Source organism: Pan troglodytes, chromosome 1 (genome assembly GCF_028858775.2).
Source record: "Pan troglodytes isolate AG18354 chromosome 1, NHGRI_mPanTro3-v2.0_pri, whole genome shotgun sequence".
Taxonomy (NCBI): Eukaryota; Metazoa; Chordata; class Mammalia; order Primates; family Hominidae; genus Pan; species Pan troglodytes.
Genome location: NC_072398.2, coordinates 160,710,574 through 160,735,812, shown reverse-complemented (window position 1 = coordinate 160,735,812; position 25,239 = coordinate 160,710,574). Strand labels below are relative to the sequence as shown.

General features: G+C 36.9%; 1 protein-coding gene across 4 annotated transcripts in view; it reads right to left on the bottom strand.

Annotated features, from left to right (window-relative positions):
- Positions 1-1,302: 1,302 nt before the first annotated feature.
- ANKRD13C (ankyrin repeat domain 13C) overlaps positions 1,303-25,239 on the bottom strand; it is a 94,383-nt gene continuing 70,446 nt past the window's right edge. The window contains exons 10-13 of one of the 4 annotated variants that reach the window (XM_001166457.7): positions 17,472-17,551; positions 15,424-15,522; positions 11,553-11,653; positions 1,303-3,554 (exon numbers count right to left, since the gene is read on the bottom strand). In XM_001166457.7, coding sequence (XP_001166457.1) covers positions 3,424-3,554; positions 11,553-11,653; positions 15,424-15,522; positions 17,472-17,551 — 411 coding nt within the window. In that variant the 3' untranslated portion in view covers positions 1,303-3,423. The remainder of the gene's footprint in view (positions 3,555-11,552; positions 11,654-15,423; positions 15,523-17,471; positions 17,552-25,239) is intronic. The other 3 variants (XM_009423361.4, XM_009423351.4, XM_009423367.4) reach the window with 3 other exon arrangements.

Genomic DNA, 25,239 nt, shown 5'->3' with positions numbered 1-25,239 from the left:
CTAATTAAAGTCATTTTCACCGCAAAACATGATGAAAACCAAGAATGATTAACAAGCACCTTTCTTAGAAGTTCTTACGATTTTGCTTCAATATTTTTCAGTGTGTGGAAAAAGCAAAATTGTAATTCTATGTACCATAGGTACCATTATGACTCAAAGTATTACTCTTCTAAAATGAACTGTAACAATTAAAAAGCTCATCACAAGGTAAGCTCACTCTGTAAGGATGGTTTGCATGATGTAAAAAATGTGATTCTTAACATGTTATGAAATTTTTAGGTGGCAACCAGAGTTACTATTGCCCCAGATTTCTGACATAAAATGCTTTGCAAGAGTAGTTTTGGCTAATTTTTAGTATACAAACAATCATGGGCTTTTACCAAGCTTAGTTCTGCTATCTTTACAAGTGACTTAATACCTCCTGTCCATTTCTCTAGTGGGGGCAAGTTTTACACCAGTTGCTTTTCTCTAGCATGTTTGTAAATATGGGTAATATCAATGAGCAGAAGGAAGCACCTTTAATTCAGCAGTTAAACACAGGTTTGGACTGCACAGGTCCACTTACATGCAGATTTTCAATTGAACCCCTAACCTCCATGTTGTTCAAGGGTCAACTGTACTTACTTACAATATTTACTTCAGTCCTTTCATGGCCTGGAAACAGGATCTTTGTCTTCTGCAGACTTAGGGAAAACTAGGAAGAGGGCTCATTAAATAATCATTATTCATCACCCTCCCCCAGGGTGTGAATAATAAACTGTATGTGAATACTACTATAAAAACCCATTTTTATTAGCATGAGTGGGGCTTAATTCCAGTTCTGAGCAGAAGGAAACAGTTTTTCATCTACTAACATGTATCAGCAGACAGACGTGACAGTTTCCAAACCATCATCTGTACTTCTTATACTCACAAAAATCAGGGCATCTACTTCATACTACCCTTTTATGAAGTTTGGCAATTCTCTGTATGTGAATGTCTACAGAGGGCAAATTGTCTCATCAGAGAATTATTTTCTCAAAGATGGAAACCATATCTACTCTGGATACCATACCAGTGGGCAAGAATATTAACCATTTCTAAATGGCCATTGAAGATGACTATACGATTGTCCCCCTACCAATTTAAACAGTTTCAAAATCACAAATGGAGAAGAACATATAGAATTTTGTGTACCTATATTGCAAAATCTTGATTTTTCATGTGGTATTATGAAAACATATGGTGTTTTGACTTATTCATTTGAAACACTGCATATAGCTTCATTCATTAACTGGATTAAAAGGCACATTTCGAAAAATCTTCATTAAAAGTAATACTGTGAAAAGTTTATTTGCATCGATTACTTCCTTTTTTTCACCATCATAAGAGATATTGACATTTGTTTGCTCTTTGTGATCAGAGAAAAGACATTTTGGAATGGATAATCTGTTTCTACCATTCTTTAAAGAAAAAAGCTTTAAAAACAAAATTCAAGTGCAAAAATTTCCAGTAGTCTTCCTACCTCCAGTGTACCCCAGCAAAATATTCATAGCTGTGCTGTTAGGAAATTAATCAACCATAAGCTTCAATTACCCACTTTTTTTCTTCCCTAAGGTGTCTGTACTTATGAAAACATATATAGCATATTCCTGAAAGTATACCATATTCCTACAAAGTAAGGGAGCCTAGAAGCAACAGTGATCACTGCCTTTCAGTGTCTCCAACCCCATGTAACCACTGATAGGATAATTCAGTCTCTAAGTCATTTGATCTACCCATTTCCTAAATAACAGCGATCAACTTCTATTCAACAAAGCTAGTCTGGGTTTACTAACACGTTCCCCCAAAATTCAATAGGTCCATGTAACGTAGTAATTAGGTCTTTCAATTTTTTACTATGATTATTTTTCTTCATTATAAAATGTATTTAATGTCAACATACGCAATGCATGTATCAGTATGGAAGATGCAGCTTTAAAGATGTTTATTTAAAATTTTTCTTACGGTTTATGCTTTGGATTTTTAAATCATATTTTCAATAAGGGTCTCTAAACTCCTTTCAAATTACCTAAAATCCTGGAAAAAGTTTAAGCTACTGGTCAGTCTAAAAAACTTGACAGATGCATTCTTGAGACATTCATCAGGATACATTTTAAAAACATCAATCTAAGTAAGCTCTTTAATACAACATGATACTTTATAACTGTTATACATTAATCCCCCTAATTTATTTTCATACTTGGACCTTCAAACCACCTTGGAATAAATAAGAAAAATTTTAAGTGCAAAAATGAGTAATACATGATTTTATCACTTTGGAGACAATGAAATCGATATTTTCCTGTGATTTAAAAAAAATAATAGGAGTAATCAATCTTGTGTATACTTCTGGACTTTAACTTGTAACAAATATATTCTGTTAGCATATAAAATGTTTTTATCTTATTTTGAAAGGATTAAATATGTAGGGTTGTCCAAAATATGTGTATTGTTTTTTAAAACTGACACCAATGCATCCATATTCTACTAAAAACAAACAAAATAATCAGACCGATGTGTACTTATTAGGAAGCAAGTTTAAAAATTTGGATTTTTTTTTAAAGTGCTGAGATTTGGAAGAGGAATATCTTTAAACATGCTAACCATTACCTTATGATGACCATAACAAGGACTCAAACTCAAGTTTAGAAAAAAAAAAATAGAGGTTCTATGAAAGGAAGATTAGTAACAAACATTCAGGTAAAAACAAATAGCACCACAATGAATTGCACTAAGGTGCTAAAGGAGGTACCTTATTCCCTGCAGAGTGAACGCTCCTTCTGAAATGTATTGCAACATATAAATGCAATTGTTTAATGGTTACCATTTGGTTCATTCATCTACAGAAAATTGCATTCCTTCTAGTTCATTATATTGAACAAACATTCAAATTACTGAACTATACATAATGTTACATAGTTTACATTTTATGAAAACAAAGCTCGAAGGAATATTTATAAATGTCACCTTGCATAAAGATGACAAGTTTAAAAGGGCTCCATATCTCTTAAGACATTTAATTTACGTTAATGGTCCAGGAGTGTTTTAGATATAGATATAGATATATTTATATGCATATATATTTCAACAAGAAGTGTAAAAATTTTTAAAAACAAATCACAGCACTCATAGCTGCTTCACATACGAAGGTCTTAGGGTCATTAATGTGTCAAACTATTACATTTATAATATGTATATTTTTAAAAAGACAAAAATGGCACATCAGAAAACTCGCTGAAATTCTTATTAGAGGCCCATTTCACTGTATCGTATTACTGATGTGTCGATTCAATGTGTAATTCCCTTTTCTTCACTGAAAGCATTTGTCCCTTCTATTTGGATCCACTTCTAGGGTCTCTGTATTTTCTTTCCTTGGTTAGACGGCATCCTTTTCCATGTCAGTTAAAGATCAGGAAAACGGCTTGGGTCTTCCTTGTAGTCATCAGGTATAGTAAAGATGGAGCCATCAAATTCATCGTATCGAAACTCCTGAAAAGTCACAGTGGCTGTGATTGTGGGAAACACAGGTATATCTACAGAGAGAACATCAATGATAACACTGTAAAATCAAATGTTAATATTCATAGACTACAAAGTACTATTGGAGATGTCCATACTCCTTAAAATGTAAAAAAAAAAAAAAAAAAAAAAATACCCAAGAACCAGAAGAATTCAAATATATGTAGTACTGAGTGTGTGTTTCAGGGAGAGTTCTGGGTATTGATTAGTGAGGAGAAAAAGACATTCAGGCATCCAGCATTATATTGAAAACTCAAGATCCCATGCCTTCCTAGTCTTAAGAATATAATGCCAGATTCTACCAGTCTTTTTTTCTTTTTCTTGGGGCAGAGGGACAGCTACTTTTGTGCTTTTTGCATTCTGACTTTTTTCTCTTCAGATTATAGTATATTTACTATTCTGACTCTTTGAGCTGATTTATTTTCATTCTTACTAGCCCAAGTAAAATACTCTAATCCTTTTCTGTTTTAAAACATTAAAAACAACCTATCACTTAAATGTGTGGGATAAAAACAGTCTCATCAGAAATGGAAAAATATCATACCACCACAGCCTAATCTTCCAAATGAAATATATTTCTAGCTGAAATTGTTTAAGTAAAATCTAGCAATTAAAATGAGCAAGTTAATGATTACATAAGAATCAGAAAGAGTAAAATAAATAAAATGAACAAATACATTAAATTAAATTTTTAGTTTTATTCCTCATATGAGTTACTGACATGAGTACAAATCATAAAGCCTGGATTCAGATTCCTATAAATCATTTTACTCATGAGCCTCAGGGATTTCATATGTAAAATAAAGAAACTCTGAAATTCCCTTAAAACTCTGAAATGAGGTTGGGTGTGGTGGCTCACACCTATAATCCCAATATTTTGGGAGGCCAAGGCAGGGGGATCACTTGAGCCCAGGAGTTCAAAACCAGCATGGGCAACATAGGGAGACCCTGTCTCTATTTAAAATAATAATAATAAATCATTTTTTAAAAAACTCTGAAATGAGTATATGAAAGCTAATTCAAGTGTCTACCTAGGGTAAGGGCACAGAGTAAATTAAGTCTAACTGATATAAGCTAGTATTTTATTGCAGAAAGTTATGTTCTTATGTAAAAAGGAAAACAAAATACCTTAATTAGATTTAAACACAATAATCAACATAACAATTATAGAGTTTCCAGTTATTTCTGGGGGAAAAAATTATTCCTTTGTACCTACTATATGCAGATGCTATCCTAATCCAGGGGTCTGTACACTAAGTCCTATTGCCAGGCCTATTTTGGTAGGGCCCATAAGCTAAGAAAGTATTTTACATTTTTAAATGTTTAGGGAAAAAAAAGAATAGTATTTCATGAAGTGAAAATTAGGCTGGGCGTGGTGGCTCATGCCTGTAATCCCAGCACTTCGGGAGGCTGAGACAGGTGGATCACTTGAGGTCAGGAGTTTGAGACCAGCCTGGCCAACATGGTGAAACCCCATCTCTAACAAAAATACAAAAATTAGCTGGGTGTGGTGGCGGGTGCCTATAATCCCAGCTACTCAGAAGGCTGAGGCGGGAGAATCGCTTGAACCCAGGAGGCGGAGGTTGCAGTGAGGCAAGATTGCGCCACTACACTAGAGCCTGGGAAACAGAGCAAGACTCTATCTCAAAAAAAAAAAAAATAAAAATTACATGAAAGTCAAACTTCAGTGTCTGTAAACAGCTTTTTTGGAACACAACATGCCCACTCATTTACTTACTATCTATGGCTTCTCTCATTCTCCAAAAGGAGTAGTTGTGACAGAAACCATAGAGCCCACAAAGCCTAAGATATTTATTATCTTTCAGACAAAGTTTGCTGACCCCATTCTAGGTTTTGGATACACATCACTAAATAAGAAACAAAATTCATGCAATTATAGAGATTACACTGGTTGGGAGGGGCAGACAACAAATAAATGATGATGACTATCTAGAAAAAAATAAAGCATGACAGCAGAATAGGGAGTCTCAGTGTTGGGGGTACGAGCTGTTGAATAGGGTGGCCAAAGGAAAACCTCAATGAAGGGACTTTTCAGTAAAGACCTGAGATAAGAACAAACCATGCAGTTGCCTGGAGGACGAAAATTCCACAAAGAAGAACACGAAGTACAAAAGCCCTAAAAGGAAGTATCTGGTTTAATCTCGGAACAGCCAGGAGGCCAATGTGGCTGCAGCCAAATGAATGAGAGGAAGATTAGCAGGCAATGAGGTCAGAGGGGAAATAGGCTGCCAGATCAGGTGGAGTTTAGGCCAAAAAAAAGACTTCAGCTTTTACTCTGGATCAGGTGGAAAGCCAACGGAAGGGTGTGACCGGGGTAGTGCTATAACTGGAGTTTTGGCAGATGTAGTGAGAATATAATACAAGGTGACAAGAGTGAAGAGGGAGATGTGCTCCAGAAGGAGCGGCCAGAGAGGGAGGAAGAAAACCAAGAGAGAGTCTATCAAAGAAGTCAGAGGAAAATGCAATGACTTGTCTCAGTTATTCATTGAGCCAAGGACTTCAAAATAAGAAAAGTCAAATCTTGAAGAGATTAGTATAAAAACAGAAAAGTTTCTACTACATTTAACAATAAGGATCAATAATAAATAAACAGGAAGAGAGAATCTGTAATGAACTAAGGAAGTGAATATGCTTTTTATTTTGAGACAATTACAGATTCACAAGCAATTTTAAGAAATAATACAGGCCAGGCACAGTGGCTGACACCTGTAATCCCAGTACTTTGGGAGGCCAAGGTGGATAAATCACTTGAACTCAGGAGTTTGAGACCAGCCTGGGCAACAAAGTGTTGAGACCCCATCTGTACGACAAATACAAAAATTAACTGGGTGTGGTGGCTCATGTCTGTGGTCCCAGCTACTTGGGAGGCTGAGGTGGGAGGATGGCTTGAGACTGGTAAGCAGAAGTTGCAGTGAGCCGAGATCATGCCACTGCATTCTAGCCTGTGCAACAGTGTCAGACCCTGCCTCAAAAAAAAAAAAAAAAAAGAAAAGAAAAAGGAAGGAAGGAAGGAATGGAGGGAGGGAAAGAGGACGCAAGGAAAGAGAGAGGGAGGGAGGGAGGGAAGAAGGAAGGAAGGAAGGAAGGAAGGAGGAAGCAAGGGAGATTTCCTGTAGCCTTTATTCAATTTTATCCAACTTTAACATCTTACAAATACAACATAAAAATCAGGATATTGACAGTATAGTAAAACATGATGAATATTTCCATAACCACATGTTGTCCTCATGTTGGATCCCACAGTGTTGCCCTTTTATAGCCACAATTGCTTCTCTTATGCCTCACCCCTTCTGTAGTCCCTGGCATCCACTCAACTGTTCACTGCCACAGTTGTTTTCACTTCGAATACTTTATATAAATGGAATCATACAGTATCTAATTTTTGGGATTGGCTTTTTTCTACTCAGTATAATTCTCAAGCAATTCATCTAGGTTGTTTCATGTATTAGCAGTTCATTCTTTTTATTGGTGAATAGTATATCCCATGGTATAGGTGTATCATTGTTCATTTACCTGTTGAAAATTGTGGGTTTTGGCTATTACAAATAAAGCTGATATAAAATAAACATTTGTGTACTTTTTGTGTGTGTGTGAACATACTCTTCATTTGTCTGATCTAAATGCCTAGCAAACTAATACACCTATTCTAGCTTCTTTGCCTTTCCATCCAAATTTTAAAATAATCTTGTCTATGTCTATAAAAATATCTTGCTGGGATTTGTCTCTCAGCACTGCTTTAGCTATGTTCCACAAATTTTGATATGTTGCAATTTCATTTTCATTCAGTTCAATTTATTGTTTTATTTCCTTTGAGACTTCCCTTTGACATATAGATTATTTATAAGAGTGCTCTTTAAGTTTCCAAGTGTTTGGACATTCTCTTGTTTTTTTTCTAATATTAATTCCTAGTTTAATTCCATTGTAATCAGAGAACACACTCGGTATCATTTTCGGTTCTTTTATATATATTCAGGTTTGTTTATAGCCAATATGGTCTACCTTGGTATATGTTCCATGGGCACTTGAAATGTATGTGTATTCTGCTGTTGTTGGGTGGAGTATTCTATAAATGCCAATTAAATCCTTTGGCTTATGATGTTGTTGATTGTTCTCCATCCTTGCAAATTTTCTGTCTGTTGTTATATCAATTGTTGAGAGAAGGGTGTTGAGTCTCCAGTTATAATTGTGGATCTATTTTTCCTTTCCATTCTTTCAATTTTTGTTTCATCTATCTTGCAACTCTGTTACTTGGTATATATACATTTAGAATGGTTACATCTTCTTCATAGATTGACCCTTTTATCACTAAATAATGTCCCTGTCTCTAATAATTTTCTTTGCTCTGATATCTGCCTTAATTTTAATATGGCCAATCCTGTTTTCCTTTGATTAGTGTTTGCATGATATATCTTTTCCCATTCTTTCACTTCTAATCGGCCTATATCATTATATTTCAAGTGAGTTTACTGAAAATAGCAGACAATTGGATCATGGTTTTTGTTTTGTTTTGTTTTGTTTTTTTATTGAAACAATCCTGCTCTGTCACCCAGGCTGGAGTGAGTGCAGTGGCGCGATCTTGGCTCACTGCAACTTCCGTCAGCCTCCTAGGTTTAAGCAATTCTCCCACCTCAGCCTCCCAAGTAGGTGGGATTACAGGGATGAGCCACTGCACCCAGCCTGGATCATGTTTTTTAATCCACTTTACCAATCACTATCTTTTAATTGGTATATTTAGACCATTTACATTTAATGGTATTATTAATATGTTAGGGCTTAGGTCTGCTATTTAATTTTTTGTTTTCTGTTCATTCTCTCTCTTCTTCATTTCTCTGTTTTCTTTTTCTTGCCATCCTTAGGTTACCTATTTTTTAGAATTTCATTTTAATTTATCTATGGTGTTTTTGAGTTATCTCTTTTTACAGCTTCTATAGTGGCTGCTCTAGGTATACATTATTGTGTGTATGTGTGTGTGTGTCTGTATCACAATTTCCCGGTGTCATAATTTTGCCAACTCAAGTGAAGTAAATTTATCTCCCTTCATGTCCCTATACCTTCCCCCCATTTAAAATATAATTGTAAATAGAAAGTAAGAATAGAGAGACAAAAGTAGGCTTTCAAATAGCTTGGCTGTGAAAAGCAAAGATTAAAGCAAGTGCTGGTGGAACTACAGGTGCTTTTTTTTGTTGTTGTTGTTTTTTGTTTGATTTTAAAAGGGGAGAGACCTGAGCAAGCCTAACAACTGAGAGGAAAAATGCAGTACAGATAGGTAGAAGGAAAACGAGAAATATGAAGTCACTCATACAGCTAGCTTCCCCCCCCCCCCCCCCCGAGACAGAGTCTTGCTCTTGTTGCCCAGGCTGGAGTGCAATGGCGTGATCTTGGCTCACTGTAACCTCTGCCTCCTGGGTTCAAGTGATTTTCCTGCCTCAGCCTCCTGAGTAGCTGGGATTACAGGCACCCGCCACCACACCTGGCTAATTTTTAGTAGAGACAGAGTTTCACCAAGTTGGCCAGGCTGGTCTCGAACTCCTGACCTCAAGTGATCCACCTGCCTTGGCCTCCCAAAGTGCTGGGATTACAGGCGTCAGCCACTGTGCCCGGCGATACAGCTAGCTTTTTAAAAGAGCTAGGAGGAGAATAGATCCATAATACAAATGAAGACATTACTCAAGCTAAGAAGAGGGGTGCCACTTCCAGTGAGATAGGAAGATGAAAGAAAGGTTGGGCTTGGGGCAGAAAAATCTGTATGGGGTGTTGGAAGTAGTGAGGGAGATCCCATTTCTGATATTCTCTTTTTGTATCAAAGGAAGTAAAAATCATCTGCGCTTAGGTTGTAGGAGAAAGTGGTGGGGGAGGATGAAGATTTGATGATGAAAGAGGGTCAAATTTAGTCTTTGAGCAAAATGAGAGAAGAAGCCAATCAGAGAAAAGACCATTCATAATCAGCACTTAAAGCTCTGGCTGATTCTGAAAACATGTAATTGTGTTAACAATAATTTCCAAAATTTTTTTTTGATTTTTTAGTTTTTTTTTTTAATTATTATTATACTTTAAGTTTTAGGGTACATGTGCACAATGTGCAGGTTAGTTACATATGTATACATGTGCCATGCTGGTGCGCTGCACCCACTAACTCGTCATCTAGCATTAGGTATATCTCCCAATGCTATCCCTCCCCCCTCCCCCCTAATTTCCAAATTTTTATAATTTATCCCAGTTGTGTTTTTTATCCTAAATGTAGAAAAAGAAACGGTGAAAGATTAAATATACACAGGAGGAAGTTTTACAGGGTTGGTTCAAAAGAAGGACAGAGAAACAAAAGAGAAATAGTTAAACGAATACCCCATAACTTTAAGTATACAAGCAAAAGATTATTCCTTGTTAAAAATGTGGTTCTACATCAGAGAAATGCCTGCAAAAAAAGGATTGCAGATTTTTTTCTTCTCATATAATGAAAATATTTCCTTTGCATAAAAATAAATGTATTGTGGGGTTTGATTTGGGTTTAGAACTTAAAAATAGATGTGAATACAGAGATAGTTTGAAATTCTCAACTGTTTAACTCCTGTTCTCTATTCTGGTTTGTCATGGGTCTCTTAACAGTACCTAGAAGGGAGTCTAAAACTTGAAATATTTCCCTCACCATAGAAAATGGCAGTGGAGTTTTAAACTTCTGCAGAAATGCTAACACAAAGATCCCTTATGGCTATGGCACACAGCTCTGAATTGCATTAGTTTTCTAACCATTTCTGCCTAAGATCTTATCACTGATTTCTCCAAGTAGACACTGGGTTCCTAGTGCTTTTGAATTGCAAAGGGCAACTAGAGTGACATTTTGAAAATCACTTATTTAAAAGTCATTTTTCAAAGAAAAAAAAAAAGTCATTTTTCATCTAGAAAATGTTTATTTCCAAGTGTGCAAAATTGTGAAGATCAGGTTTAATTTTTAGCAATGAAAACATTTTGGCCTAAGTATTCTGAGATGTGGTTTTAAAAATATTGGATGAAACAAGATACATCTGAAGAATTACAGAACTCATTAAATACTGAGTGGTTGAATTGATGGATAGTGTTAAAGGAGCTCCTGAAGCTTGAATTAATGCTAAATCTAAATCTAAACACCCAAAACACCTTTTAATAGTGTCTTCTTCCTTGGTTTCTGATATGTTAGAAAGAAAACTATATGCAAAAATGAGTGTACTATTTCTAAAGATCATTGCTTAAGATGAAATTAAACATTTAGGGCTGAAAAATAAAACGTATGAGTATTACTTTATCCATCAACAGTAACTGCTTACTCCAGAAACATTCTCACTACACAGAAACTGAAAGCATAGCTGAAAATCTGGGCTAATCTCTAGTCTCCCTATTTCACATGAAAAACATTATTACAATACATCATTAGTTTACCCACACTTTTCTTGTGTGAAATAGATCCCTTACATTTAATTTAAATCAAGTAGAATAAGAATTCTCATCAGGCACTTTAAATATTTGACAAAACATAAATAAATGCATATAATTACTGAAAAACTTTACGAAAATGTAAGCAACTAGGAAATCTATTTTCCTTTAAAACAGCAGCCCCCAACCTTTTTGGCACGAGGGATCTGTTTCGTGAAAGATAATTTTTCCACAGACTGGTGGGGACTGGGGAAGGCTTTGGAATGAAACTGTTCCATCTCAGATCAGGCATTAGATTTCATAAGGAGCGTGCAACCTAGATCCCTCACATGTGAAGTTCACAATAGGGTTCATGTTCCTACAAGAATCTAATGCCACCACTGATCTGACAGGAGGCAGAGCTCAGGCGGCAATGCTCACTAGCCTGCCGCTCAGCTCATCTCCTGCTGTGCACCCCACTCCTAAAAGGTCATGAACCAACAGAGGTGTTGGGGACCCCTGCTTTAAAAGAAATTGCTTATTAAATGTTAATAAACAGCTCCATATTCCTAATGGACACTAAAATTATATCTAATTTTTTCTCTTACCTAATTTTACAGGAAAGCCTGGAGGAAGCTTCATCTGAACAAATTCTCTAAGCTTGTTAAAGTGCTTGAAGGGAGCTACTACTTCTAAAACATTCAATAATCTGAAAAATGGAAGAAGAAAAAAATGTTTTCATTGTTCAAATTGCCTTGTGTCCTTATGCTTTTCAACTACATGCTTCAAACCTGGACAGTAGTATTGACTTCCAGATACTAAGGATGAGTAAATTACAGACTTTATTCCTCCTAACTTTTTACTGTATAATGGTTTACAACTTTTGATTGTGCAGCCATAATTTTCACAATTGTTTGATTTTAGGTCCATATTTAGATGGACTCAAAGCTAGTAACTAGATTCACTGTTTGGGTGGCTGATTTCCACTGTCAATTTATTGTGTGTGTAAAAGGCTCTTATGTGCTTAATATTCCTTGATTTCCTGCATATTTGATAAATGATTGCTTCTTATCTTTAAAGGGAAACTTGACTCACATAAAATTTCAGGTTATACTATCTTTCCCTCTGAACTACAATTTCATAATATCTCTTAGCATTCTATATCATATTAGTCATTATGCTATAATTTCTTTCATCTTTTGGTTGGATGGATTTCTTTTTTAAGTAGTAGTATTTTTCTTTGAAAAAAGTCCTACGACTGCTACGTTTCTTGAATTCTTTTGTGCTTGAGAATATCTTCAGTTGCCTCCATACATAAATTAAAGTTAGAAATACTGACAGATCACACTTTTGTTACTTCAGATAAGTAAAGACATATGAAAAAATGGAAGGCCAGGCTGATTTTATCCCTTTTCTGCCCGGATGCCTTTGGATTTATCAACAACTGAAGCCCAATAGTTTGATCAGGATAATTTTTGTTACTAATCATTCTGTACCAATTTTTCGTGGAACCTAATGTCATCCTATAGATTTAGTTCTTCATTACAGAGAAATTTTCTTCTATCATATTTTGAATATTATTTTGGTTATACTTGGATGCCTTTTAAGTAAAACATGAATGACTCATATTGAACCATTTTTGTCCTCCATATCTATTGCTCGTGTAATTTCTTTAATCTCTTCTACTGAATTCACCAAGAGTTGTCAAAATTTAATTTTCAGTTACATCTATTCTGTTCATTATTGTTTCTACTGTATTTGTTTTGTAATAGTGCCATTTAGTGCTCAATTTATTTCCTCAGCTTTACAATCTCCTTTTCATTTCATTTTACTGTCTTATATTCTTATCTCAGAAAGATCTACTTTACTGATTTCGTGTTCTTTCTTGTTTTCTATGGCATTTATAGGTAATTTTCTTTTTTTTTTTCTGAACTTTTAGAACAAATTATTTGTCTGGCATTTGTATGCTGTGTTCTGTATTTCTTTTTTTTTTTGAGATGGAGTTTCGCTCTTGTTGCCCAGGCTGGAGTGCAATGGCGTGATGTCGGCTCAACGCAAACTCCGCCTCCTGGGTTCAAGTGATTGTCTCAGCCTCCCGAGTAGCTGGGATTACAGGTATGCACCACCACACCTGGCCAATTTTGTATTTTTAATAGAGACGGGGTTTCTCCATGTTGGTCAGGCTGGTCTCAAACTCCCAACCTCAGGTGATCCACCTGCCTCAGCCTCCCAAACTGCCAGGATAACAGGCGTGCACCACCATGCCCGGCTCCTTATTTCATTTTCTTTTTCAAGAGTAGTGGTTATAACTGCCACATTTTATAAATTCTAAGATATTATTTTTTTTTTCATGTAACATATCTGAAATTAGGATAACTCCTAAAATTGATGACGTCTTAATATTAGCTGCAGTTTTCTTCTTTATTAGCAAGTAGAATATAAAATTGGTGAATCTTTGGCCAGGTGTGGTGGCTCACATCTGTAATCCCAGCACTTTAAGAGGCCCAGGTGGACAGATCACCTGAGGTCAGGAGTTTGAGACCAGCCTGGCCAACGTGGTGAACCCCATCTCTACTAAAAATACAGAAATTATCCAGGCGTGGTAGCACATGCCTGTAGTCCCAGCTAGTTGGGAGGCTGAGGTGGGAGGATCACTTGAACCTGGGAGACAGAGGTTGCAGTGAGCCGAGATTGTGCCACTGCACTCCAGCCTTGGCAACAGAGTGAGACTCTGTCTCAAAAAATAAATAAATAAATAAATAAATAAATAAATAAAGTAAATAATAAAATAAAATTGGTGCATCATTGAGTCAACTGGGTCCTAGATATGACAAATTTTGGCAGATGTGTAGGTGTGGCTAACTCTCCACATTTTCTGAGACTTATCTCTCTCTGACATAACTTGACAGCTGTATAGAACAATCTATCTACTTATCTAAAGCCTAGATATGGGTAAAGCTCAGGTATGTATGTACTGTTTAAAAATATATGCACCCTGCTCTCTTCTCCGATCATTTTTTAAAAATGTATTAGGCCGTTAAAAAAAATTAATGCATTAGGCCAGATTTGAAAGGGAAGGAACTAGTAAGAGAAAATCGCCCAGTGCTTCATCTCCTCCCTCCCACTTTAGTGAGGAGCCTAAAACTATAGTTGTATCAGTCAGCTCTTGCTACCCATCTCTCATTCCAGCCATCTCTCCAAATAGAGTATTTTTAAAAAGGAGCATCCAATGAGTACATGTTTGAGAGGATATATTCAATATGTTTACCACAATATTGTTGAAAATGGTGACAAACTACAAATAATCAAAATGTTTATCAGTAGATGAATGATAAAATAAACAACAGTATATCAACACTACAAAATAACAAGGAAAAAGAATAGACGAAAATATAATCACTGTAAAACTTCAAGACACACTCATTTTTTCTTTTTTCTTTTTTTTTTGAGACGGACTCTCCAGGCTGGAGTGCAGTGGCACGATCTTGACTCACTGCAACCTCTGCCTCCTTGGTTCAAGCGATTCTCCTGCCTCAGCCTCCCTAGTTGCTGGGATTACAGGCACGTGCCATATGCCCAGCTAGTTTTTGTATTTTTAGTAGAGATAGGGTTTCACCACGCTGGCCAGGCAGATCTCAAACTCCTGACCTCAGATGATCCGCCCACCTTCGCCTCCCAAAGTACTGGGATTACAGGCATGAGCCACCACGCCCAGCCAAGATACACTCACTTTTAAATGAAAACAAGGAACACACAGAAGAAAACGTGAACCATTCCCCCATTTTTATTTTAAAAAATGCAAAAACACAGATAACTCTAGACAAAAATACAAGAAATAGTCATTAACTATTGATGTGTTAAAATAACACATTTTATTCTGTAAATTTCCATACTTTTGGATTTTTTTAAAACAAGCATGTATTCACGTATTACTTTTTATAATTTAAAAACCTACTCGGCTGGGCGTGGTGGCTCACGCCTGTAATCCCAGCACTTTGGGAGGCTGAGGTGGGTGGGTCACGTGAGGTCAGGAGTTTGAGGCCAGCCTGGCCAACATGGCGAAACCTCATCTCTACTAAAAATACAAAAATTAGCCGGGCGTGGTGGTGGGCACCTATAATCCCAGCTACTCAGGAGGCTGAGGCAGGAGAACTGCTTGAACCTGGGAGGTGGAGGTTGTGGTGAGCCAAGATCGCGCCACTGCACTCCAGCCTGGGTGACAGAGCAAGACTCCATCTCAAAAAAAAAAAAAAAAAAAAAGAAAGAAAATCTACTCAAAAATTTATCTGGTGAAAGTAGTAAAAATCAATACTTTTGCGAACCAGAAAAGTTCTAGAACAGTGCACACACTATCAAGGCAATGGCTATTTGCTTTTCATTTCAAAGGTCTCAAATGCACCACTGGGGTGCAAATATTATTACAGCCTTTAAGGTTTAATAGTTTCTTTCATAAACATTCGTAGTTAGTAACAAACTTACAACTCTATCCCTAAGGGAAATTCCTGGCTCATGGCTATCGTAGCTTTAAACGTTTTCTTACTCTCTTTGCACACCAATTCTCTACCCAGATGAGGAGCTCTAAAATGGGAGGAAAAAAAATGTTAGGAAACTTTTCCCATAGTCTATCACCTTCCTAAGAAGCATCTGTCATCTTTCAATGACATTCATTAATATTTCAATTTTTCTTACTCTGTCTACAGAAATAAAGTTATGCTAAAAGGGAATAAGATATGTATAAGAAATTAAGACAAGGGCAATAAAAAAGAATAGCAAAGAGTAAAAGTTCAGAAATTATTAGATCTAAACTAATTTCACATTGAATATAATTTTAATAACCACTATTTTTAGGAATAAAGAAAATCATTAGTAAAAAAATTTTTAAGGTATTATTGTATATCTTTAAAGTCACTTATTCAATTCAATCTTCTTTACTATCTATTACAGCCTCTGCATTGATCAATAAGAAATATTGTGAAGAATAAGGAATTCTATATTAACTATTATCAAAAGAAAATTATCAATGTAGCATAAAGATCTAATTGGCTTTTATTTGCAACTCTAGCACAGGACAATACCTAATTCTGTAAAATAGAATGAGTGTTCCAATAGGCTGAAAAGAGGAGGTTAGCTTTATAGACTGAAAAGGCTGAAGTGGAAACGGTGGGGAAAAAAGGTGATCTGGTTATTTCAAAGTTGCTTTCCTTATACAGTTAAAAAAACAGAAGACTTAGTTACTATGTTGACTCAGGTTGCCTGGAATGTCCTTTTTTTTTTTTTTTTTCATTTTAAACTGGCCCATTTCAAAGTTCAGTTTAATTATGTAGTACTTAGCAGAAGTAACTACATTCTGGTTTGGTATGGTCTGCTGGTGCCTAGTGCATGCAGGAGGCTAATCTAATACAATAATACCCTCATAAATTTTGTTTAACACCATAAAATATTAAGGTCAGGCACAGTGGCTCATAGCTGTAATCCCAGCATTTGGGAGGCCGAGGCAGGTGGATCATTTGAGCCCATGAGTTTGAGACCAGCCTGGCCAATATGGTGAAACCCTGTCTCTACTAAAAATACAAAAATTAGCTGGGCATGGTGGAGCGCACCTATATTCCCAGCCACTCGAGAGGCTGAGGTGAGAAAATGGCTTGAACCTGGGAGGCGGAGGTTGCAGTGAGCTGAGATCACGCCCACTGCACTCCAGCCTGGGCGACAGAGCAAGACTCCATCTCAAAAAAAAAAAAAAAAAAACTATAAAAATATTAAGATGGAAACATCTTGGAGAATTCAGAAAAATATAACAAAACTTTCAATAAGAAAAAAAAATGACAACTTCTTCCTAAACAGGAGCAGGAAAGTAATATTTTATATTTTATTCTCCACCAAAAGGAAATAATGGTTGGCCAGGATACACTTTTTACTTATCTATTTATTAAAAATAAACCCTTTCTTTATTCATTCATCATTCTTTTAGTCAATAAATATAAACTGAGTATGAGCTATGTGGTAGGCACTCTACTGTTAGTAATATTACATCAGCAAAGGTCCTATGGAAGGACAGTGAGAAGTAGTCTAGCATAGGTTGAAACTAAAGGATAATGACAGGTGAGGAGCTTGGAAAGGCAAAAAGAAGATAAATAATGAATGGCCTTGCACACTATGCTAAAAAATCAGGATAATCACAAAATAGAAAAGCTCATCATACAATGGGAAATCTCAAATAAGCAACTGTCCTGCGCAATTTCCTATATCATATTTCCTTAGAACAGTGTCCTTTAGTTTTTTAGGTGTGTATAAATTGACAGGATGGATACAGAAAGATCTACAACCATTTGCAAAGAGGGTACATAATTTGGGACACTTTGCCCTTATCATATTTAATCCATATTTTTAAAAGGTAGAAGAATTGCTTCAGTCAAAAATATACCAATAATTCTCTCCAAAATAATTTATGCCAAAATATTCACATATTCAGTTTTTACAAATTATTCTTTCTAAAAACCAAATAATACATAAACAAGAAAAAAACTTACTTTCCATTTTCAGCAGATATATATTCTTCCCATGTAATAGTGTTCTGAGGAGGAGGTGTAAGAGACTGTCTTCGAATCGGCTGCCAAAAAAAAAAAAAGAAAGAAAGTGGGGTGGGGGAAAAAGAAAGATGTTATTTTTTAAATATAAGATTAAAATACATCGTAAACTATTAAAACTAACAATCTACTTAATCTCTTCAATATAATACTTGAAAAGGTTCCTTCCAAGATCGTTCCATGGTGGTTTAAGCTCTATTGGTAATATTTATTATCAATTTTTTTTAAATCCCAAAAAGACAAATATCAAAATAATAACACCCATTCATTCAATGCTTCAATCATCTAAAATGTTCCTGTCATTATACTAGCTGCTGAACATGGAACTACAGAGAAGTGTAAAAACTAACTCTGGGCCAGGCATAGTGGCTCATGCCGGTAATCCCAGCACTTTGGGAGGCCAAGGCGGGTGGATCACGAGGTCAGGAGTTCAAGATCAGCTTGGCCAAGATGGTGAAACCCCGTCTTTACTAAAAATGCAAAAGAATTAGCCGGGCGTGATGGTGAGTGCCTGTAATCCCAGCTACTCAGGAGGCTGAGGCAGAGAATTGCTTGAATCTAGGAGGTGGAGCTTGCAGTGAGCTGAGATCGTGCCACTGCACTCCAGCCTGGGTGACAGAAGCAGACTCCACCTCAAAAACAAAAACAAACAAACAAAAAAAACAACTCTGATTCAAGGAATTTACAATTCAGTTGGAAAGAAAAAAAAAATACAGACATGAACAGTTAACCAGAAATATAAAAGAGCATATTATTAAAAGCCAAATGAGATTATAGAAAATAGAAAATATATCAGAAAAGATAGCAATCTTCTGTGGGTAAAGATCAAGACTATGCAATTGGACTTCAGATTTAAATGAAGATGAAACAGAGTGTTTTTAAAACAGAGAAAATAAAAGGTAAAAAACACAAGACGACTGATTTAAACTCAGATGGGAAGTTCAAAACGGAGATCAACAGTAGATGGTAAAAATCGCAAAGGTCAGATTTTAAAACTTTCACCCTATCTTTGCTAAATATGAATTTCAATCACTATAAGATGAACTAGCAATAAGGAACTAAACTCTGGAGCAGAAAAGGAAATTGGAAATTCTTGGGCCAGGTGCAGTGGCTCATGCCTGTAATCCCAATACTTCGGGAGACAAAGACAGGAGAATCACTTGAGCCCATGAGTTTGAGACCAGCCTAGGCAACATAATGAGGCTCTGTTTCTTAAAAAAAAAAAAAAAATTAGCTGAGTGTGGTGGTGCGTGCCTGTGGTCTCAGCTGCTTGAAAAGCTGAGGTGGGAGGATCACTTGAGACCAGGAAGTTGATGCTGCAGTAAGCCATGATTATGCCACTGCACTCCAGCCTGGGTAACAAAGTAAGACCCTGCCTCACAGAAAAAAAAAAAAAAAAAGAACTGGCCAGGCGTGGTGGCTCATGCCTGTAATCCTAGCACTTTGGGAAGTCAAGGCAGGTGGATCACTTGAGGTGAGGGGTTCAAGACCAGCCTGGCCTATATGGTGAAACCCCATCTCTACTAAAAATACAAAAATTAGCCAGGCGTAGTGGCTCGCACCTGTAATCCTAGCCACTCGGGAAGCTGAGGCAGGAGAATCACCTGAACCCAGGAGGCAGAGATTGCAGTGACCTGAGATCACGCCACTGCACTCCATGACCCGAGATCACACCACTGCACTCCAGCCTGGGAAACAGAGCGACTCTATGTCTCAAGAAAACAAAACAAAACAAAAACCTCATAAATTAAAAAAAAATTTTTTTTCAATTGCTAATGAAAACCTAACAGGACTATGGAGCAAAAAGACAATAAGTGAAAGACTAATATGAATAATAAGATGTTAATAACATTGAGAGGGTCTCATTCAAGAAATGTGGTTTTACATATAATTAGTGTAAGATGTTAATGAGCCGTATATTAGAGTTGTTAAAATCAAGGATTGCTAAGACACAAAATTGAGTTAGAATCCCAGCTCCAATACCTGGTAGTTGTGTGAATTTGGGCAAGTTACTTTCTATTATGTCAACTTAACTCACTTGCAAAATGGGAATTGGGCCACTAACTCATAGTTAAAAATTAATGGAGATAACGTATATAAGAAACTTAGTGCAGGTCAGGTGTGGTGCCTCATGCCTATAATCCTGGCACTTTGGGAGGCCAAGGCAGGTTGACCCCTTGAGCTCAGGAGTTTGAGACTAGCCTGGGCAGCATGGCAAAACCCCATCTCTACAAAAAATACAAAAAAAAAAAGTAGCCAGGCATGGTGGCGCACATCTGTGGTCCCAGCTACTTGAAGGGCCAAGGTGGGAGGATTCCTTGAGCCCAGGACACGGAGGCTGCAGTGAGCCGAGATCATGCCACTGCACTCCGGCCTATAGGACAGAACACGACTCTGTCTCAAAAAAAATTTAAAAAGAGAGAGAGAGAGAAGCAGTAAATGGAGGAAAAGCTTTTTCTCTACCCTCCGTTTTCTGCCTAACTACAGAGTATAAATTTTGCTTCACTGGAGATAACTCTATACTCTTACTAGCCCAGTGACAGCACCAGAGGAATTTGCAAACAAACCTTACTCCTTTCCTGTCCTTGGAAAACTAAAATCACTTTCATTTGTCCTGTCATTTCTCTATAAATTTATTGTTCTTTGTTGAAGATGCTATATAAGTAGAGTTCTAAGCCACTATTTTGAGCTACTTTTTTTTTTTTTTTGACACATAGTCTTGCTCTGTTACCCAGGCTGGAGTGCAGTGGCACAATCTCGGTTCACTGCAACCTCCGCCTCCCAGGTTCAAGCAATATTTCTGCCTCAGCCTCCTGAGTTGGGATTACAGGTGTGCATCATCAAGCCCAGCTAATTTTTGTATTTTTAATAGAGATGGGGTTTCACCATGTTGGCCGGGCTGGTCTCAAACTCCTGGCCTCAAGTGATCTGCCCAACTCAGCCTCCCAAAGTGCTGGGATTACAGGCATAAGCCACTGTGATCAGCCCTTGAGTTACTTTTCCTTGGGGTTTCTTGTGTGGTGTGCGGCACGCATTAATAAACTTGTTTGCTTTTCCCTTATAAATCTGTCTTTTGGTACGAGAGTCCATCTCAACTAAGAACTAAGTTTGGAAGAGGTAAAGTTTAGTTTCCCTTATGGTATAATGGAGGCCAAAAGAAAAGACTGTTTCAATATCACACTACGGAGACTTTGAAGAGAAAGAAGCCTGAAAAAGCCATAAATTTTGTTGGTTAGAAGTCATTGATGATCTCTGAGTAGCAGCCGAGGGATGTGGAAAGAAAGGAAACAGAGTTTTTTAGTATCAGGCAAGATGAAAGACAATGTTCTTTCCTTGAGAAGCTTATCAAGCGACACAAAAAGTAAATACTTATAATTGAGGGTGACAGGGGCTATGATATAATTGAGGGTGACAGGGGCTACAGAATGATATAAACATGCACAGAAGAGGTTTATGACAGACTAGGGTAGCCAAAAGACGTGGACTGGTTGACTTCTGAGTTGAGGAGTCTAAAAAAGAACAAAAGAACTGGTTGAAGGAACTGGGGAAAGCAGAATGGTGAGAGAAAGCATGACATACTGGGAAATTGCAAGTGTAGTGTGTCTAGTTGTATGAGTAGTATACATGAAGATTAGTAGTAAGAGAAAAGTGGTCAGACACAGAAGAGAAAAAGTAGCCTGAAAGGGTTTTACATATGAAGTAGATCACATTTTACTCAGGAAGCAATGGACAAATATTTTAAGCAATACAATATAGTAGCTAAAACACCAACTGTGGAGCCAGAGTGATCCAATTCTGGCTTCGACAATGACTAGCTGACTTCAAACAAATTACTCAACCTCTTTTGCCTCAGTTCTGTCAACTATATAACCTCAGAGGGTTTACTGTGATGATAAAAATGGGCTGTTAAATGTAAAGTGCTTAAAATAGTGCCTCACGCATAGCAAGTACTGTATACATTTTAGTTACTGAGCATAGCCATTACATGATTCAATCTATTTCAGGGTGATTACTCTGGTGGCAGTGTATTTAGGAAGCTATCTCAGTAATCCAAATGAGAAATGATAAGGGCATGTTGTTTAAAAATGGAAGGACAGAAAATAGACTAAATAGACTCAAGAGATCCTTAGGATTTTGTGATTGATCAGATATAGAGATAACAGGAAAGCTAAGAAGTCTAAGAAGAAATTTCAGGTTGCCAGCTGGGGTAAATAAGGAGATAATGGTGTTACTACCTAAGACGGAGAAAAGAGGAAGGAGGGAAGAAAGCATTATCTGATTTAGACACACTAAATTTTAGACATCTATGTTTATCCATGTAGAGGTAGGCAAAAGCACTATAGATGTGGTGATATGATGGAAGAATAGAGTTAAAGGTATATATCTGGTTGACAGTTACCAGTGTTTATGTACTCACTGATGAGATGTCAGAGATTGCTAGTTGTCTCCCCAGTATCTGTTCTCCCATTAGTCTTTGTGAAAGAACCTCTCTTCCAAATTTTTGGATGAGCACATGACTTCCTAGAATAGACTCCTTTTCTAGAAATCCTTGCAGCTAGGTGTTATCATGTGACTAAATTCTTTTTTTTTTTTTTTTTTTGAGACAGGGTCTTGCTCTGTCACCTACACTGGAGTGCAGTAACTCAATCACACCAAACTGCAGCCATGACCTCCTGGACTCAAGTGATCATCCCACTCCAGCCTCCTGAGGAGCTGGGACTACAGATGCATGCCACCATGTTCAGCTTGTTTTTACTTTTTTTTTGTAGAGACAGAGTCTCACTATGTTGCCCAGGCTGGTCTTGAACTCCTGAGCTCAAGCAATCCTCCCACCTTGGCCTCCCAAAGGGCTGGGATTACAGGCATGAGTCACCATGCCCGGGTTAAATTCTAACCAATGGAATGTGAGCAGAGTGATGTGTACAACTTCAGAATGGGTTCTCAAACAGAATAGGAATGCCTTCTCCTTTCTAATTAGCACTTTGGGAGGCCAAGGCGGGCAGATCACCTGAGGTCAGGAGTTCGACACCAGCCTGGCCAACATGGTGAAACCCCATCTCTACTAACTACTCAAGAGGCTGAGGCAGGAGAATCGCTTGAACCCAGGAGGCAGAGGTTGCAGTGAGCTGAGGTCATGCCACTGCACTCCAGTATGGGCAACAGAGGGAGACTCCATCTCAAAAAAAAAAAAAAAAAAAAAAAAAAGAATTACTATTCCTGCTGGCTGGAATATGAAACTGGTACATATCATCTTTTTTTTTTTTTTTTTTTTTTTTGAGATGGAGTCTTGCTCTGTCACCCAGGCTGGAGTGTAGTAGCGCGATCTCGGCTCACTGCAAGCTCTGCCTCCCAGGTTCATGCCATTCTCCTGCCTCAGCCTCCTGACTAGCTGGGACTACAGGTGTCCACCACCATGCCCGGCTAATTTTCTGTATCTTTTAGTAGGGAAGGGGTTTCACCATGTTAGCCAGGCTGGTCTCGATCTCCTGACCTCGTGATTTGCCCGCCTCAGCCTCCCAAAGTGCTGGGATTACAGGCATAAGACACCGCGCCCGGCAATATAAATCATCTTATACCATGTGGATGGAAGGCCACATCCTAGGAATGGCAGAGAAGACAAAAGAAAAAAAGTTGTCTGGGATTAACCCACAGAGCAGAGAAAAACCACACAAACTCAGATTTTTACATGAGAGAAAAATAATCTTTTATCTTGTTTAAGTCACTGTTCTTTTGAGATTTCTTATAAGCAGCCAAACTTATATCATAACCAATACCAAATTCCAAATTTACAGTGGGAGATTATACATAATACTATGACATGTAGCAATGGCTTATCAGTAGAATGACAAAGAGGCTTAAAAGCTAGTTAATGACCCTCACAAATGCTGTGGCAAAACATTAGGTAAAATAGTATCTAGTGATATGCTAGAAAGCAGAGAGACATGCGTTTAATAGAACCTTTAATTTTAGGGGAAACCGCTGGAAACGTTTAAGATTGCTGCTCCAACCTAGAACCACAGCAAAGACTAATCCCATACCCACCGAAATCTCTATCTATTAATATTTTTAATATTATATATAACATTTTCATGGTAAAGACACATTTGTCATATGATTAGATAACATGGCATGTCACATCATTATATTTTTTCAGGTAATAACTTTTCCAAATAAGTTTCTACCATTTCCAAATAAATTCTTTCTAAACAGTACATTATACATTCCCCATCTTAGTAAAGACTGTAATCAATGTAATTTAACCTTTTATTGAGCACTTTATCTCATCATTATAAATATCAATTATCATATTCTAAAAATGTCTTTCTAGTTTAAGTTTAAATTAGTCCTTTATTTTTTTCAAGGAATCCCAAATAGATTCAAAGTCCTTTATTATATACTGACACTTCTTGCTGAATCCTTCAGTGCCTCCTCTATACTGATGCCATGGCTATCTAATGAAACAGGAAGACATAAAGGTTGGTGCAATACCAGATAACTCTTTAAGTTATTTTGCCAAATCAATTGGCTCTGTAATTGAAATGCCTTCAAGCCTTTCCCTCATAATTAAATGTAAAACTTCTGATGACTATTTTCCTTGAAGCATATAGGAAATACTTTATTTCTAGGTTTGTTATTATTCTAATATTTTATATGGCAAAGCTTTCTGAAAGTTTAAGATATTCATGTATTTTATTATGTATTCCTCTTTAGATTTTTAAATAAAGAAAAAAAAATCCATGCCGGGTGCGGTGGCTCACACCTGTAATCCCAGCACTTTAGGAGGTCGAGGCGGGTGGATCCTGAGGTCAGGAGTTCAAGACCAGCCTGACCAACATGATGAAACCCCGTCTCTACTAAAAATACAAAAATTAGCCGGGTGTGGTGCCCGTAATCCCAGCTACTCAGGAGGCTGAGGCAGGAGAATTGCTTGGAGCCGGGAGACGGAGGTTGCAGTGAGCTGAGATCACGCCATTGCACTCCAGCCTGGGCAACAGAGCAAGAGCGAGACTCCATCTCAAAAAAGAAAAAAAAAATCCATAATCATGAATAGGGCTTAACTCAATATTCTGAACATATAGTTGGCACAGTATAAGTGCTTTTATCAATGACTCTGACTAAGGTATAAACGGAGCATTGTTCCCTACTCCAATGATAACTGGTTACAACAAGGAGCTAAAAATACAAGAACAAGTACCCATGATTTAAGAATTTCTGAGCACTTAAATTTTGCTATCAAAAATTTTGTCAAAAATATATACTAAATATTAGAACCACATCTGGGAAGGAAGAGAAAAAAAAGCAGAAGAGGCACAGTAAAAGTAATCAAATGGCAAATAATTCCTTCTGAATACTACCTATAAGCCATTTCTTGCAGAAACTGAAATAAAATTTTGGCTGGGGATGGGGGACAAGAAGAAACCCAAAAGCTATTTATTTATAATAAAGCATATAAATTCATTCCAAAAAGGAGTAGACATTTATTTTTAAGAATGGAAATTCTATTAAAACATGGCTTTAAAATATATAATTTTAATGTATTTTGAAAAAAATAAGAAATCATATATATTTTCTAGATTTTTGAAACTTTAATAATTCTCCAAAATCAAAAATATATTTTTTACTATTATGTGCTCTACTAGTTTTTACTACATTTACCAATAACATATTCCCAGGATTATTTCTTAAGGTTTTCCCCACTCTTTCCTGACTT